This window comes from Acanthisitta chloris, unplaced genomic scaffold, assembly GCF_000695815.1.
Source record: "Acanthisitta chloris isolate BGI_N310 unplaced genomic scaffold, ASM69581v1 scaffold10425, whole genome shotgun sequence".
NCBI classification, from domain to species: domain Eukaryota; kingdom Metazoa; phylum Chordata; class Aves; order Passeriformes; family Acanthisittidae; genus Acanthisitta; species Acanthisitta chloris.
In genome coordinates, this window is record NW_008674298.1 from 21,571 (window position 1) to 38,710 (window position 17,140).

Genomic DNA, 17,140 nt, shown 5'->3' on the forward strand with positions numbered 1-17,140 from the left:
GTGGCAGAACAACATGTTGCAATGATGAAAAATAACCCAAATACTCCAATCCAGTGAACTCCAAAGGGGTTTTACCTGGAAAAGCTCCATTTAAAAGATCACTTGGTTTTACATCCCACACCAAACCTATCTGTTGGGGTTTTTTTAAGCTAGTTTCATACACATATCGACAGCTGCTCACAGAGGAAGCTGAGAGGGGAAACTGTGAAGGAGTTGTGACTTTTCTGACAGATTATCTTTTTCTGATTATCAGACAAGAAGTGTAATTTACAAACAGCTTGGTGAGAGGTTTCTTCAGAATGGATAACCTACAGGCTTTCCTGACCACCTGTTCATCATCCCTGCTAAGCATGCCCATTCCTTGTAGTTTATGGTAAAGGTAGAATTTAAAAAATTAGCTTTTTTTCATCAAAATGTTTAACCGGAATTTCAAATTAATTCAGAGCATAATTCTGAGATGATGAAAATGAGTATTTGCTGTAGTATAGCGTATCTGATGGGGAACCAGTAAAACCCAGTACTGCACTTCAGCTGACAGCAGCTAAGCATCTTTGTTTTAAACTATGGCTGGAACTGAGTCAGGAAATACAGATGGAAATGTGGATCTGAATTTCCCCAAAGTTCAGTGTGCAGTTTGGGTCCATTACAAAGATAAATTTGCAGCTAGATTTTAATCCAAACTTTTTGGGAGCATAGCAGGTCCCCAAATGTTACCCTGTGAAATTCAAAAAGGCAGGCAGCCCGTGGGAGGCTGAGGCACTGTGGTGCTGTGGTTTTATATCTGACTGCAAAGATTCAATATGTCTGTTTTTTCTTGTAGTGCTTGGACTGAAAGCTCACCCAGACATCAGCTGCTCCTGTGGCAGCAAAAAAAATCTCCTTGAAGAGCTGTTAGTTCAGTTTTTTCCCCCTCAAATCCAGACAACTGGGTTATGCAGAGTATGTGGAGTCATTTGGACAAGCGACGATGCAGACACAAAGAAGCAAGGCCTGGAAGGCAGTGCTGTAGCAGAGGGGATGACAAAGCCAGGCACTGTCACTGCTGAGATGGGTTCAGTGCAGAAATATGTTTCTGGAATGCATATGTGATTCCTTGTCCCTGGCTCATTGTTTGGGAGCTTAGATCAATACTGCTGCAGCAAAGATTCCCAATAAGCTGAGACAAAACAAAACATGCATTCTTGGGATTCATGAGCACATTTCCCAGTTAAAATGAAGGTCAGTCATAAATCACATCTCTGATTCCCTCGGGATTTCTCTCTCTTGCTGTTTTGGCAATTTAAGACCCCTTTGATATTTGAGCAAGGCCTTTCCCTTTGCACATCTGATCTTGATTACACTTTATGGCAATGGTAATTCTTTACCTCCCCAAGGCAGCAATTTTGAGGAGAAGGAAAGCAAGTACAGTATGATTGTTTAGGAGAGAGGCACACTGCAGTGTTTTCAATATTTCTCCATTTTATAGCTGTGTCTCTTCCCCACAGATTGCCCTTGCACACAGCAACACTGAGCTCTTCCTATGGGAATGCCTCACATCCATCAGAGAAATCACTGTGTCTGGAGGCACAGAAAATCAAGTTGTGTATTTATTTACCTATCAAAACAGTGACGTCTGAACAATAAAGCCATACTTTGGGTAGGTTTTTAGATGCTTTCTGTTTCCTAGTGAACACAGAGCAGTGAGGTATCAATAAGCACTGAAGTTTTTCTTCTGGCTGTGAAGTGCAGCACCAGGTCTCAGGGGTTGCCCTCCCCACGTCTCTCCTGCCTTACAAAATGAAGAGGAATGTTCTTGCTCAGTTTCTGGAATGCAAGTCTGTAAAGGGAGGGTAGATTTGCACATGGATCAACTTTGTGCCAGTCGGAACTGCCAGTCTGATAAGCCAAAAATACCCTGAGGTTTTGCATGAGGGAATGCGAAGGATGAAACTGGGACTTGCACTGCTTTTCTGTGTATGCAAAAGACAGAGGCAAATGCTCCAGTTGAGAGTACATCGAGAGCATTTGAGACAACATGAAGGTGGCAGAAAATGTTGGATGACAATTTACTTTTTTCCTGTGGGTGGTATGAGGCATTTTGTTACAGGCAATTACAATAAGATTTTTCATGTCAGTTTGTAACATACACTTCATTCTTTTACTGCATTCACTTCTCTGACTTGGTTCTACTGGCAGCTCCTCAGGTTCATTGAGGCTTTCCATGGAGTTTGCAATGAGGAGGGCTACTGAACACAAATAATTTATTGCTTTTCAAACTCTGGCACTATCAATCTGCTCCCAGCAAAAAACATTCTTAGAGACTTCCCCAAGTCTCTAATTACAAAATGATTTAATTGCCCTTCAGGCACTATAAATGCCATCCTGGTAGCAAAGACAAGCGATGGGTACGTTCCTTTCATAAAGGTGACCACAAACATTGCCCTGGGACACACATGCAGCTGGCAACTTCTGTAAGTTTAGTGTTTGATCCTGGTGCCTGGCAGAAAGAAGTACAAATAGTAGGATTGCCAATAGCATTTTAATTTTTTTTTGTTTCCTTGTATAATACATTTTTAAAAGCTTAAATGTGTTTTTAGGTATGTCTATGTGCAGTTTAAATGGGTCTTCTAGAGTACAGCAGGACTTCCCAGAAATACACTGTATTTTGCCATGGAGATACTAAGGAAATGTGATGAACGTTTTCCCTGGAAGAAGGAAATTTCCTAATTCCTCATTCCTAAGTCTTTCCTAAAAATAATGCAAAACTTCCACACAGAAGGAGAGGAACAGAGCTGTACCAGCTCTCACTGTTCCAGTTGACACAGTGAACCTGCTTCAGAGTCATTTTATAAGCCAAATTTTCTCCCTTAGTTAATGCTAAGGAAGGGTCCAACATGGGATTTTCCCTTTCCTCTATTACTTTAATTAGACTTTCGTTATTAACTTGGAACATACAACTCGTGAAGAAATACCACAGGAAGGGAAAAAGTGTTTATTGCACATATCTGCACATTTTCACTGATGGGAAAGGCTAAAGAGTTGGGGGCTTTCCAGCCTGCCTGGGTAGCTGGGGGTGAGCACATGAGCCAGGGGAGAGGCCCAGCACGGGCTGCCAGCAGCTGGGTGGGTGCCCAGCCTGGGGTGGGGAATGCTGGATTAGGAGAGCTCTCCTTCACTGCATCATTCTCTCATAAATCAGCCCAATTATTCTAATGAGAGCTGCCTCCCTCTGCTGTGAGCCCTGCTGCTTTACAGAGAGGGGGAAGTAAATAAAGAGGAACAATGCTGGCTGCTGCTGCGGGAGGGATACAGGGAGGGAGAACAATAGTCTGGACTCTCCTCCCAGCCACCACCCTGTGAGGAGGGAAGAAGTGGGATGGTTCGTGCACACCCCTGGAGTTTATCCAGATCAGAACTGAAATCAGACGCTGGGCTCGGCAGCAGCTGCTGAAGGAAAAAGCAAGAAAAACAGAGGGCAGAGGCACGTTGTTTTCCAGGCTCTGAGAGAATGTTGCTCAGGAAAGAAAAGGATGGGACACAAGGCTTTGCAGTGTCTGTCTGAGCAACCAACACGCTACAAATACCACCTGAGCTCTGACAGCAGCATCAAGTCTTTCTGCCTTCACAATTCTTTTGAGAGCAAGAAGATGGATTTTACTTTTCTGTTAAAACTCTACAAACTTGTCCATTTAAAAATGTATTGTGGTTCCTTTTCTTGCTTCGTATAAGGTTTTTTGCCATTGTGAAAATTAGAAACTTGGTTTTTTTGTGTAAGATCTTCTATTCTTATTTACTACACAAATCTAGGAACTGAAGCTTTAAGCAAACCACAAACTACTATGAGATTTATTATAAAAATGAGAGTCAAAATGATGTGCAGCCCTACTTATTGTTTTCTATATTTTTGTCATGTTTCCTCTTATTGTCCCCTCTCTGTGCTGACTGAAACAAATCATTCAGGTCTAGATTGAATATTATGATACCCACAAAGCCTCTTTGCTATTGTTTGAGCCAAATTAAAAGAGTTTGTCAAGAATAATTGCAGAATGGCATCAAAATTCATTTTCATTTTGCTGAGGATTTTTTCTATTGTGATAAATTATTTTTCATGTTAGATACTAATTTTATATATTTTAATAAAAAACACTTGAAAAATTAGACAATTCTGGCAGTTCTTCTGACGTTTTCCTCTCAGAAACATTCCTCTGGATGTTGTCAGCTACTTAGCCTCTGTTTTTTAGTGCTAGACTAAAACATGAAGACTAACATGTCTTCATCTTGCCCTTTATACAGCATATTTACCTCTATCTTTAGCTTCAGTCTGATAAATGGTTCCATTTCCAAATCCCATCTTCAGTTTCCAGCTAGATGTTTTGATCATATTTTTGGCCTTTTAGACTCCAAAACAAGCTCTGCAAGTATTACAAAACCCTTCTGTTCGGTCATCTTCCTGTTCACCTTTCCTGTATTCATTTCCAGGAGCTAAATATACTGTGATGTTAGGAGATCCCCATGACCCTCCTTCAGCCCTGAAATTCCTTGTTGCTCTAATGTACCTGATTCTGGGAAGCATCATCCCAGGCTGGTATTTCTTCTGGCAGAAGACAGGCCATGTACTGTTGCTGCACGCACTCCCCCAGGGGTCAGCAGCCCTCCTACCCCTGCCATCCCATGGGCCTTCCAGCTTCCATGGGCCTGGAAGCTCCAGAACTGGCTCCAAACCAGACCCTGCTCAGTGACACTTGCAGATCATGTTGGGACTGGACAAGGAGGAGCTTCCCTGACAGTTCTGAGTGACACACAGCGACTGCAGAAAGCTGGGGGAAGGCGCCACAGACTGCAAGTGCCTTTCTTAAAGCCATTGCAATTGCATCCCGTTTGATTGAAGTACAACATTGGTGTGAAATTTTCAATAGGACTTTGGCCATGACCAGCTTCTGGCACTGAAAAAGACACACATCAGGCCAAGCACAAAGTGTGAAACTGTCATTAAGTCACCTAAAGAACCAGAATTATTTATATTTGGATTTCTGAGCCTTTCTACTTGCCTTCGCACTTTCAGCCTTTTCTTTACAAGAAACAGGAATGTAACTTCAAAGGATGGGGAGGGGAAGAGGGACAAAGAAACTGCCTTGATTTCAGGAGCCAGGCCTTGGAGAAACGCACCAAGAGTCCTGCATCTTAAAATCTAGAGCAATAGCAAGCAAAGCACAAGCCCTACTGACTCTCAATGAGCCCTGTGGTATAAAATCTTGAATATTATCTTAAAACTCGTTCCAGAATTTTCAAATTAGTTTTGTTACCTTCTTTACTCCCATACATGGATGACTGGAATCAGAAGTTTACACTTTGAAATCCAATAACACTGCACAACTACTCTGGTTAGTTTTAGGGGCTTTGTGCTCATACTAATGAGATTATTTTAAGCACAAATTACAAATTTTAAGTACAAATCATAACTTCTCAATGTAAGAATCCCAATGTAGCATAGGTAGCATCAAGTTGCTCAAGCAGTATATGAATTCACACATATATATTTACTTCAGTTAGATTTTACACAGAGTAGAAACGGAGAAGAGAGTCCCCAGAACTTCTGACTGCCTCAAGATAAGCCCACCTGGGGCATTTTGGTATGGCCTACATTACCTTCATTTATTTCATCACCTGCTATCTCCCACACCCAACAAGATGTTCCTCTGTCCCATGGTCCTTGCAGAACCAGATTGCAGAACCTGTCATCTTAATAACAGACTTGAGGAACGTTGGCTGTGCTCTGAGCATCCAGGCTCTGAACAAGAACCACACTTAAAATCTTCCCTAGATGACATTATTGTAAGGTTGGACTTGGTCTTTGAGGTCTCTTCCAACCCAACTGATTTTATGATTCTAGGATTCAGGAAATGTACTTCTAGTCAAGGCAAATCATCTCAAATCCTGTGTTCAGTTTTGGGACTCTCACTACAAGAGAGATACTGAGGTGCTGGAGCTTGTCCAAAGAAGAGCAACAAATCTGGAAAAGGGTCTGGAGCACAAGTCTTGAGCAGCTGAGGGAGCTGAAGGAGTTTAGCCTGGAGAAAATGAGGCTCAGGGGAGACCTTATCTCTCTCTATAACTACCTGTAAAGGAGGTTGTAGCAAGGAGGAGCTCAGCCTCTTCTCCCAAGTGACAAATGACAGGACTATAGGAAATGGCCTCAGGAGGTTTAGATTGGATATTATGAAAAATTTCTTCACTGAATGGGTTGTCAAGCCCCAAAAGAGGCTGCCCAGGGAAGTGGATGAGTCACCAACCCTACAGGTATTTAAAAGGTGCATAGATGTGGCACTCAGGGACATGGTTTAGTTGTGGACTGAGCAGTGCTGGGTTGCACTCAAATGATCTTGGAGGTCTTTTCCAGCCTAAATGATTCTATGGTTTTTAATACCTCTTTAAAACATCTGGCTGTGCTGTCCCACCAAACAACCAAATGCAGAAGTTACTCAAAACAACAATGTTCATGTAAGGTAATATGGGAAGGTTTAATTTAAATTCACAGAAGTCAGGTTACACTTCACTGTTTGGTTACTTCTGACTTCAACAAACCCTGAAACTATAAAATACCAATCAGTTAATCTAAGTTAAAAGGTTCTTATAATGTCTGAGACCCAAGCTTCATTTCAGCTGCATCAGCGTGATAACACATAGGGTAACAGTACATGGCATACTAAGCCAGTGAAAAAGACTTTTAAAACTAAGTTACAGACAAATTTCATTCTTATATAAGCAGCAACGTGTACTGCTTTATTAAGTTTCTCTAAAATAAAACAAGAATTTTAGACTGAACATGTCTGAGGTCAAAAAATCCATGTTTTGGACAAGCAGGACTTGCAACCAAGAAACTGTACATAAGAGTGAAGTTAGTGGAAGACTAACTAGAGTCTGCAATGACAGGCAAATACAGCATTTGGTTGTTTCCCCTCTCCCTTCTATGGCTGCTGGCTTTTAGAATTTGCATTATGCAAATTTTTCTCAAGGAAAAAGTACAGCTCCCATGGGGCAGCTTTGGCTGCCTCCCATGTGGAATTGGCTTTTCTTGGAGCAAATTATCCCATTTATTGTTATTCATACCTTTAAAGAGGAAGAAAATTCTTTTCCTACTCAGCCCAGTAATGATGTAGGAGGAAGCACATTAAAAAGAAAAAGCCACTCGGTACTTTTGCAAACAAACCTGCTCAGTTCAGGCCACAGCCACCAATTTCATCCTTTTGTGCTTTCCCTTGCCTTTGATGGAAGTCAGTGCCAGACACTGCCCTGCCCCAGGTTCTTTCACTACATTCTCAGAAACCTGCCCTTTCTGTGTCAGGGGTGAAATGATGTGCTCTAGCAAAAGAAAAGAGAATCTGTCTGATATGGAGGAGTCAGTTTGTCACCAAGACTTTGTTATCAGTAAATAAAAATAAAAACCTTTAGGTAAACCAGCAGGACTTTAAAGCCATTGTGAAAATAACTGAACTACTTTCCTCTTTCAAAACCTGCTTGCATTCAGTCATCCCTGACAGTAGGAAAACCAATTGTTCCTTAAAACATTGCAAAGGCCTGTGCAGACACTGTTGGACCCTGAGATTTCACAGCATGCAGACTTTTAATTGCCTTGTGCCTTCCTCTTTGCACGTGAAGGCATCTGCAATGTTTATCTCTATCACACCTTACTGGGGAACAGATTATTCATAAAATAGAGTAGGATTGCAAAGAAAATTGCTGAATACATACAATGTCTTGCTGTAACTTTTTAGAACTAGCCTTACTGTGAGCATATGCCACTCCATTTGGCACAAGTTTGTTTTGCAATATAGGTCACACTTTGAAGGTCAGATTTGAAGAAGACATAGCTGGCCTGTAACACCTTGCTCATGGAGATCACTAGCTACATGACCCAGCACTATATTCCTTTTTCTGCTTTTTAATTTCGAGCTATGATCTTTTCTCAAGCACAGAGCAATCAGTTCTGCAACAAATTTGTGCCACTCTGAATACAGCCTTAATAGTAATTAAATTACAGCATCCCATATAGACCACCTTTACCTGCAGAAGACTGTAAGCAATGTCTGCATTTGCTGGGGCAAGGATATTCTCACAGGCAAACATAATAAACTTCTGCTCTTCAATCTCCACAGCATATCAGGAATATTGCATTCCCATCCATCCATCACTTCAACCTACAAGTCTTTTTAGGATGGGTTTTTCATAGGATGAAACTTGTCTCAGATCAGGTGTCTGTTCTTTCTCTGCAATATCATATTCCTGCCCTGTCCAACCATAACTTTTGAGGCACTATCAAACTGAAACCTGGTTATCTTTGCAAACAATTTTCCCAACTGTGCCAGAACACGTCTGGACAACATGAAGACCCTGAAAGTATCTCTGACCCACCACATGTCAGAAGAGCAGGTGTTTGTGGTCAGCAGCTTGGGATAACTGGAAATGTGGTGAGCAAAGGGCTAGGGAATAGAGGCAACCAAAGCTATTGCAGCAGGAAGAGGAGGATGGGGCTACACATGACACTTACTTAGCAAGACTGTGGGGGCTGTTGGAAGCAGAGGGTACACAACCTGATGTTGTTAACATCCAGCCTGTTTAAACTGTCCTTTCTAATAGCAGACAGCGCTGAAGTATTAGACAGCTTTCTGCTAAGAACTCCCTGTATTTATTAAAATGCTCAGTATATACTTATATCTACATTTTAATGTATACATATATATATTTATTGTGATGAGTGAAACAAAAGAATTCTGCTGTCAGGTGTCACCTGCCCTAGACTAAAGTAGTTCACATCTAGAAAAACCTTGTTGGTACAAATACCTGGTGGTCTTACATGGACAAGTATAAGGCAGTAAGAAGCCTGATAAAAATGAGAAAAGCCAGCAGGGTCTATAAAGATAAGTTATCTGAAAAAGGTTAGGTTTGTGAAAGGTAATTAATTAGCAACTATCATTAGAAGTTCCTTCTGTTCCTCTGACCCACCTCCTACAGTCAGCTCCCAAACACCTGTGAGCAGGGGCTTGGAGAGAGCAGGTCTGGAAGGTGAGAGGGGCCTGGAGCTGGGATACTTTGTCATGAGGGCTGTATCCATGGAGAAATGAGCAACACTTTTAAACATCATCATGGATTACATGCAGTGTGGAGTGAGTAATAGCAAAAAAAGTACGCATCTAATCAGTTACATCTATCCCTTCCCCCAGCACACAGGTTGAGAATGTATAATCCTGTTGGTTTATGTCAAAACACCACACAGGACATGGATCTCTGGGAAGCTGTCCAAGTCAGAGCATTCAGTTGAGGCTGAAAAAAGCAAAGCCTCCATTCCCAGCTCTGTCCCTGATTACTACCAAGTGTCACTGTCTATCAAGGGGGATAAAGATATTAACATTCTCTGTAAGGTACTTCGTGAGCTGCTCATTGGAAGCCCTTGTTTATATATCCTAGATAAATACATTTATATACATGTCATTTTAAGACACTTAAAAACAAACCCAGCATGGCATAAACCCTGATCTTGCTTCAGTTAAACTGCTGCTGTACAGGTAGTTTCCTTCTGACATTCCCAAAGAAAACACATTCACATGCACAACATGAATGTGTATGGCAGAGTGCCATGGGAGGCCTCAGTGGAACACTTCATTAAAACACAAACAAACAAAAAACCGAAAGCACATTCCAAACCCAACAAGCAACACTTCTTGCAAATCATTCAGACTACTAAGGGGAGCCACAAAATTTGCAACTGGACTGAAGGATTAGACTGCATTTGACCAGGAACTTGGTGTACTACACAGTGAATACAAACCACTGACAGGCTTGTGGGCTTCAGTGGAACTTGAGCATCTGTAGTTTTGGTCACAGGTATTTGAACTTGAATCCAAAGCAAAAACACTTCAGGCTTCAGAGGAAAAACAGGAAAGGGAACAAGATTTTAAACAAATGTCCTTCGCGTGGAGTCGTATCTCATGTCACGGGTCTCTAAAAGACAGAATTCTCTGGGTTTCAAGAACAGAAAGAGGTTACACTTTTCTAGCAAGTCCAGTGACTCCAGAGTGTAGCAGATTTCCTAAGTGTCTCCACATCATTCACTGCTTTTGGGCAAGGCAAAACAATCCTTGCTGAGCCCAGGACTGCTCCTGCGTTTAAAGATAAGCTGGCTGCGATCAGCTATCACATTCCTTGTGCCTGACAGCACGGACTGGCTTTTCTTTGTTTCAGCTTGCTTCAGTGCACCCTGCAAACAGTGAACTGTGACCATTCTAACCACTTTGCTTGAATCGTATCACATCACTTCACTGTGAACCAAACTAACAAAGATGCTCCTCTTTCCACAGATGGGTAGTCTCTACTAAAAAGACAGGTCCAATTTTGTCCTGTGCTCCCTTGGGATAAAGTATCCATTCCCTTCAAGCTAGCAACAATACTTGAGGGAGGACCAGCATTTAGCAAAAAAGTACCTTGTGTTGAGCAGTTACAACTAATCCCACTGACTACCACGCAGCAAGCAGCATAAATGTCTAGCAGGATTTCTGTTACTGAACAACTGTGTAAGTGTATGGAGAATGACTGCTAGTTTTTGGTTTTTAAACACCTGACAGAACATGATTCAGCCTCAAATACTATCTATATGAAAAAACCCATTCATTCTGTGAGTCTGTCATGCTGATATTCAACTCAAAGTGTTCTTACTCTATAAGGAAAAAGAGACTTTAAAAACATTTAAGCTTGCAGAATATGAAAAGGGCTTTGTGTCTGGAAGTGACAGACATGCCCAATCAGAATAGACTTCCAGGTCATATCAAGCTCTTAATAACCATATAGCAACAAAAGAGAATACTACAAATAATGCTTTGATCTAATGCTGAATACAGATCAGGAGAGTTGAATGCTTTTAGGAAAGAAATACAATATTTTTTACTACATTCAACTAAATCAACTATATGAAGTAGTTTTAAAAAAAAACAATTAAGTTACAGATCTGTCATGGACTGTGATGTAAATAATATTCTACAAGTGTTCCAACATGCCACATGTCAATGGAAAAGCTCAAGCTCATTACAGGGGTTCTCACTGAGGCAAAAGACCCGATGCATATGAAGCTCAAACATAACACCTATGCAGATTTAACTTTCAGGTGCTCCATGACCAGTCTATTAGGTAATAAATGAGAACACTGAACACTATTCTAACTCCTTCAGAGCCAAGTACATATACTCTATAGACATGAGGGGTAAAAAGCAGAGATGCAAAGCCATCCCATGGAACTTCACAGGCCCTAAAGCCAGGTGTAAGGCAAACTCAAGCTCCCATCGTAGTCAGTGGAATCACAATCAATCCCATCTTCAGAGGAAGACTGACAGAACTTGTTTCCAAGCATCTTTTCATGAACATGGTCTCTGTCTACAGATGCCTGTTTTCCTCTAATACAGATGCATCCTATTCCAGAAGTAACATTTTCCCACTTACAACATTCAAATTAAACATCCTTACAAGTATCACCAACTCTGAATGATGTAGCAAGCCTACTGCTCACTGTGATCAAAATGCAAAGATTTTAGTAATTTTCAATGCTTCTGCTAAATAAGATATCCAAGTTCTCACTCCTAACCATCTTGTAAAATCAAACTACAACACTTAACTACTTTTCACACAAATCCCACAAGCCAAAGCTACAAATGACCAAATGATATATTGCTCCCTCTTCTGCAAGCCCGAACTTCTGTTTTATTAACAGCTAACATGCAATTAGTTGGATTTTACAGCTAGAAAGTGAACAAAACTTCATCTGAAAACCAACTGAGGCAAACAACGATCAAGGACTACTCTGGAGAACCAAATTAAAGACAGATTTGTAAGCAGTTAAGAGGCAAAGAAGAAAAAAAACCATTCCCAGTTTAAAAAAGGCATAGAACAGACACCCAAGTGCAGCCACTGTGCCTGAGTCCCCCCCAGTAATACAACAGACACTGACAAAGCATTTGGTGCACAAACTAAACAAAATGCTTGTCTGTCCTTCCCTCAAAAGCGAAAAAAAGAAACTATCTACATCCATATATAAAAACACACACATATATTAAAAATAAAGCTAAAAAAGTACTGACTTTAGGAAAAACTGAGTGTTTAAAAAGCACTCACACAAAACAACATTAAAGCATCTATTGATACTTCTTCACCCACTACTGAAAAGGTGGAAAATAAATAAAAACTGCTTTGTCTACCTCTTGCACAAAACCCCACAAGCCTAGGATCTACTCAAAGTTAAGGCAATTGCCACAAGCTACATCATCTAACTCTAATTTCTCCTAACAAGCAAAATCATCTAAGGAGTAATAGGTATGGGTGTTCTGCACAAGACTCATCTATATGATGAATTAACTGTAGACATTTGACCCTTTTGCTATCAATCACCTGAATGTTCTTGTTCCACAATTAGGAATACCTTGTTTCAATTTAGCTTAATCCACTTAATCCATTTGGAGTGGGACACACTAATACCACAAGAGCTAGATGGAATTGAAGTACCTAACACTGAAACAGCAATACTAGACCCAATCAAATGGATTAGATTACAGCCTGCTTCATTGTTTGAATGGACAATTCTCTGGGTGTTTGAAGAGGCCTAGTCTTCCAAGTCTGAAGAATTCCTAGTCCCAGAACACAAATCTCTTGCATTCACCAAGAGCCAAAAAACTGCTGTCCCTCTGCCTAAATTCTCCAAGGTCAATCTGACATACATACAGAATACATCTAATACAGACAACACTGAGGGCTCTTTATAAAGCCCAAGTAGCTCCCTGAGGACTGTTCACAGGAGAGCGACCAGGGCAGGGAACAACAGCAATACATCCAGTGTGATCCTGGCAGGACACTTACCCAGCAAACAGGTGGCTGAGATTCCACAACCTCCTGCAGGAACCAACCACTGTTCAGCTGGGAAGGCAAGTTGGCATGACCAAAAAGAAGTGTAAGGCAGAAAGAGAAAGCAAAACATAGGTTGCCTACTCGTCAGGTGGCTTAAAGTAAAGGGGTGAAAGTCCAGACTTCAGGTGGACCTTTAAATGACTTCTAAAATTTTATTTATTTGGTAGCAAGAACCATAAGCAGTAGTTCAGTACAATCACACTCAGATCAGACAGAAATTAAGAGAAAATCTACCTATCATTCCCCCTCATGCTCTGGTCTGTGCCAACCAGGACTCCACATCTGTATTTCTCCTTATTCTCTACCCCAAAAAACTAGGGCCAACCCCAGCCCACTTACCTCCATTTCTGTAAGGTGATTAGCAGAAACTGCATGTGGGGAGGTACCTGAACTGCAGGGTAAGCATCTCTGAACAGATCAGGGACCATGAATGACTGTTGGTATAAGGGACTTCACACAGTGGTTTATATAAACACTTCCACACAGAAAATTACTTCAACATACCACCCACAAGCAGTTTCTTTGACAACCACCAAATTCCATCACACTGAACAAACTTAATTTACCTGGAATGAGTCGACAAATGTTTTGAAAAACCTGTTGATCACTAGGAGTTGTAAGTGCTAGGTATATATTTAAGAAGCATTGGTATAAAGGTGGGAATCATCCACTTGTGTTCTGTTACTTGGAGACCAGGTAGAGCTGCCTCCACATAAAGTCAAGACTTTGGACTGGTGCTCTAAATGCATTTCACTAGATCTTTGAATCAAGCACAGGTAGGAGTTTCAAAAAACTGTCTCCTCAAATACCCAATAAAATACAAGACAGATAACACAGCACTTGAGATTAGGCACAACAATATGGGAATCCCTTTGTCCTTAAGGCTCCTAGACTGTAAGCACTCAACTAAAGCATTAGATCTAACTCAAGAGAGTCATATACATTCAGTATAAAAACTAAGTCAGGAATGAGTATGCTGCTTTAAGCTTACAACCTGCCTTATTCCAGGTGAGCTTTCTGCTGCAGGCTGACCCAACAGAGCTGCTGCAATCTACAAATTACCATTTCTCTTCCAGCAATACTCTGTACCCATCTAGTTTGCATGTCTTCTATTCTAAACAAACTGAAGCTGCTTAACAAAAGCTATTTATGTCAAGATTTATACGATCTGACAAAGCACTGAAAAAGGTTTACCACTTCAATAAAAGGATAGAGCAAGTTCATTGGGTCAATACAGAATATAATGGTAAGAGCTATTTCTGAGTAACAGCTCTGCAGGTGCACAATGACTGCGACACTTGGGAGTTATTCTACAAACAGGAAAACCCTAGAGATGTATTACTTCTCTCCACTTTTAAATCAGAATTTAAACAGACATTTTACAGATTGGGAATCACTGAATGGAATTCTAACATCATTTCAACTTTTTATTTGGATGCTGGGAGGCCCCAGTGTGTGTCAGTACTAACCAACAGTTACATCTTGCCCTTAGTTTTGTAACACAAAAATCAAGCATCTCCAGGATTTTAGTGTTGACACTGTAATAGCTGCACCTAGATGTAATAATGCCTGTGAAGTAGACTTCTTTAAAGACTTCTAAGGCTTCTCTTAAAACTCCTTTAGTTTCAACAGCTTAACTAGAACAAAAAGTGGCATTATTTATAAGATGTGATTAATCTAAGGCAAACAAACCTGTAACTATTGTGTGAGACTAATACAACATATTAACTGTATTGTTCTCTGTAAATGAGCTTTCAATGATAAATTTTTTCCCCAGCCAATTTCAAGTTCCCTTGCAGATAAGAAGCAGCAGTTAACATATGCAACTCAAAGTTCTTGCTCTTTAGTTAGCACCTTTTACTGGATTTTCCGATCAGTTACTACTACCATGCTAAGGGAAGACAGAATGCCATAAAGTATCTAGTCAAATATGTCACTGCTTTGCTACTAAAAAATAGCAACACTTCTGTGTTTCACTCCAACATAAACGAGGTGGTCCCAAATGCTGCAGGACCACAACAGCAGTACCCCTGAGATTACCAGTGCAGGTGGAAATGCCACACAAGTAAACTGTTGAGGAGCTCAGTCACACTAATCCCTGATGTACTATGGCAACCAGAAGTACATAACATGTTTCCTATTATGGGTGAAGAGCTATTTCTGAAACTATTCACACCTACATCCCCTCTATACTTGCACCTGAGAGACACACTTAGCAAGTAAGGAGATTACAACTGCACTTCTTTCCATTCAGTTAATTGCTATTGAATGAAGATTTGACTAAAAGACACAGCTTAAAAATAAAGTTATGCTGTAACACAAACGAGCAGGACAAAATCCACGTGTATGTGTATGCACACAGAGGTTCTGGAGCCACCAGAAATAGAACACAGCATCAATCTGATATTTCTGCCCTGCTGTTATGTCCTCCCCGCTCTCCAAACTAAGTTCTGTTTTAATGCCATTTATAACAATGCCTGACAGCTGCAAACCACTTCTCATTTTCTACTTTCAATTGTATTTATTCCTCCCCAGGCCAGAATGTTCACTATTCTTTACAATATTACAAGTGTTATTCAATAGATCAGCATAGAGCTGAAAAGGTTTCCAGAAATTCCATGACTGGTTTTTAGCCGAGATTACCTTCTTTGGCCTTGCATTTAACGCAGTATTTCTTACTGAAATGCAGTAGTTTCTTCCAGGACTTCTAGTCACAATTGCAATAATCACCTTTTCCTTTTCTGTAAGTGAATTACTGGTCCAAGCTCACATGGTGCAGCTGCCTGTGGCACTGTGCCCTGCATGCAGGAGGTATGCACTTGCCCAAAACCTCTTTCATTCACTACAGCCTACTTTCCACACAAGGCTTTTGAGTTTAGCTTCAGATGATGCATGAACCACATACAGCCTAACAGTTTGAGCCTCCATGCTCTGCATTAGTCCTGTTTTCTCACCTTATCTCCCCATTAATCCAGACTGAAGATGTCTGTACACAAGGGCTGTCTCTGTGCATGCATCAGACAACTCCAAACTCCTAGAGGAAGCTAAATATTTCCTTTCTACTTGGTCCCAACAGTAAAGCCTGTAAAGTGAAAAGCAGTATCTGATCTCTTTGCATCCACTAGTTTTCAAACAGGAATTCACTAACAGCCATCTGAAGCCAACCAGTAAAGCATGCTTTTTCCCCCCCTCTCCTGTCTTCAGAATAAAGCATCACCATGCCAGAACTGACAGTCTCACATCTGCCTCAACTACCTATTTGCAATATAGCTTTGTAGTGTTTAAAGTAATTACGTATTTTAATGCAAAACAGCAACTTTATTTCATCTATTTTCTAGAGCACTTAAAAATAATAATAAAACACACAGAAAGGCTGGAAAAAAACCCTCTCTGCTTATACTGTTGCTGTAAGGTTCTGTGGCTAACCACATCTCTCACCCAGTGGAATTTTAGCACTGTGGAGACCAAACGTTTGACTGTTTCATGTTACATTGGTTTTCAGTTCTGGCGAATGCTTTAAGCTTCCCGCCTCCTTCTTCAGGACATTAAGCAAAGTTCTAGAACTATCCAAAATCTTCATGTAAGCAGCTTCAGTTTCAGCAAGGATTTTGTCAAGCTCATTCCTCGAAGCCACTTTTTGGGCCAGGTTTTCACACACATGCTCCAGTTGTTCACTCAGGACTTGGATTTCATGCTGGAGTTTGTTCTTTTCTTCCTCTGCTTGCTGGATTTGTTTGTTCAGCTCTTCTTTTTGCATACACAAGTCTTCGACGCATTTCACTAGCTCATTATTGTAGCCCTGGAGCACAGCTCCCTGCTGAGTCATCCTGCTCTCCCTTCCCTGAGCTCTGACACTGCTCCCCGAAGTCTCCTCTCGGCGATGGCCTCTGCACTCTCTAATAAAAGAAAAACACAACAGAATGAAAAAAATAAGCTGTAAGAGTGCTTCCACGAATAACTGACGGAGCCGCGGGGAGAGATGCTCTGTTTCAGGTTCACATGCTCCCTGAGATGTGCCACGTCCCTTCCCTTCTCAGGAAGGGAACAGGACAAAATCTGGTACCTACACACTGTACCTTCACTGGTATCTCCTACGATCCTCTCGTGGCAACAGCATCGAAACGTTTCTGGTATGGTTTAGAACACCTTCATACGACCTCGAACAGAGATGCTTTCCACCTCAGACGTGACCAAGAGCCGCTGGCCCAGCAGGAGCTCAGCA

The 17,140-nt window shown here is 41.1% G+C and overlaps 1 protein-coding gene across 1 annotated transcript; it reads right to left on the bottom strand.

Annotated features, from left to right (window-relative positions):
• Positions 1-16,399: 16,399 nt before the first annotated feature.
• On the bottom strand, positions 16,400-16,744 carry LOC103802763 (Sjoegren syndrome nuclear autoantigen 1 homolog). Its single transcript, XM_009075286.1, has one exon. The coding sequence runs from the start codon at positions 16,742-16,744 to the stop codon at positions 16,400-16,402; it is 345 nt and encodes a 114-aa protein (XP_009073534.1).
• Positions 16,745-17,140: the final 396 nt, after the last annotated feature.

Coding starts and splice junctions, on each gene's coding strand:
- LOC103802763 (XM_009075286.1), bottom strand. CDS start 16,744: ATGACTCAGCAGGGAGCTGTGCTCCAGGGCTACAATAATGAGCTAGTG.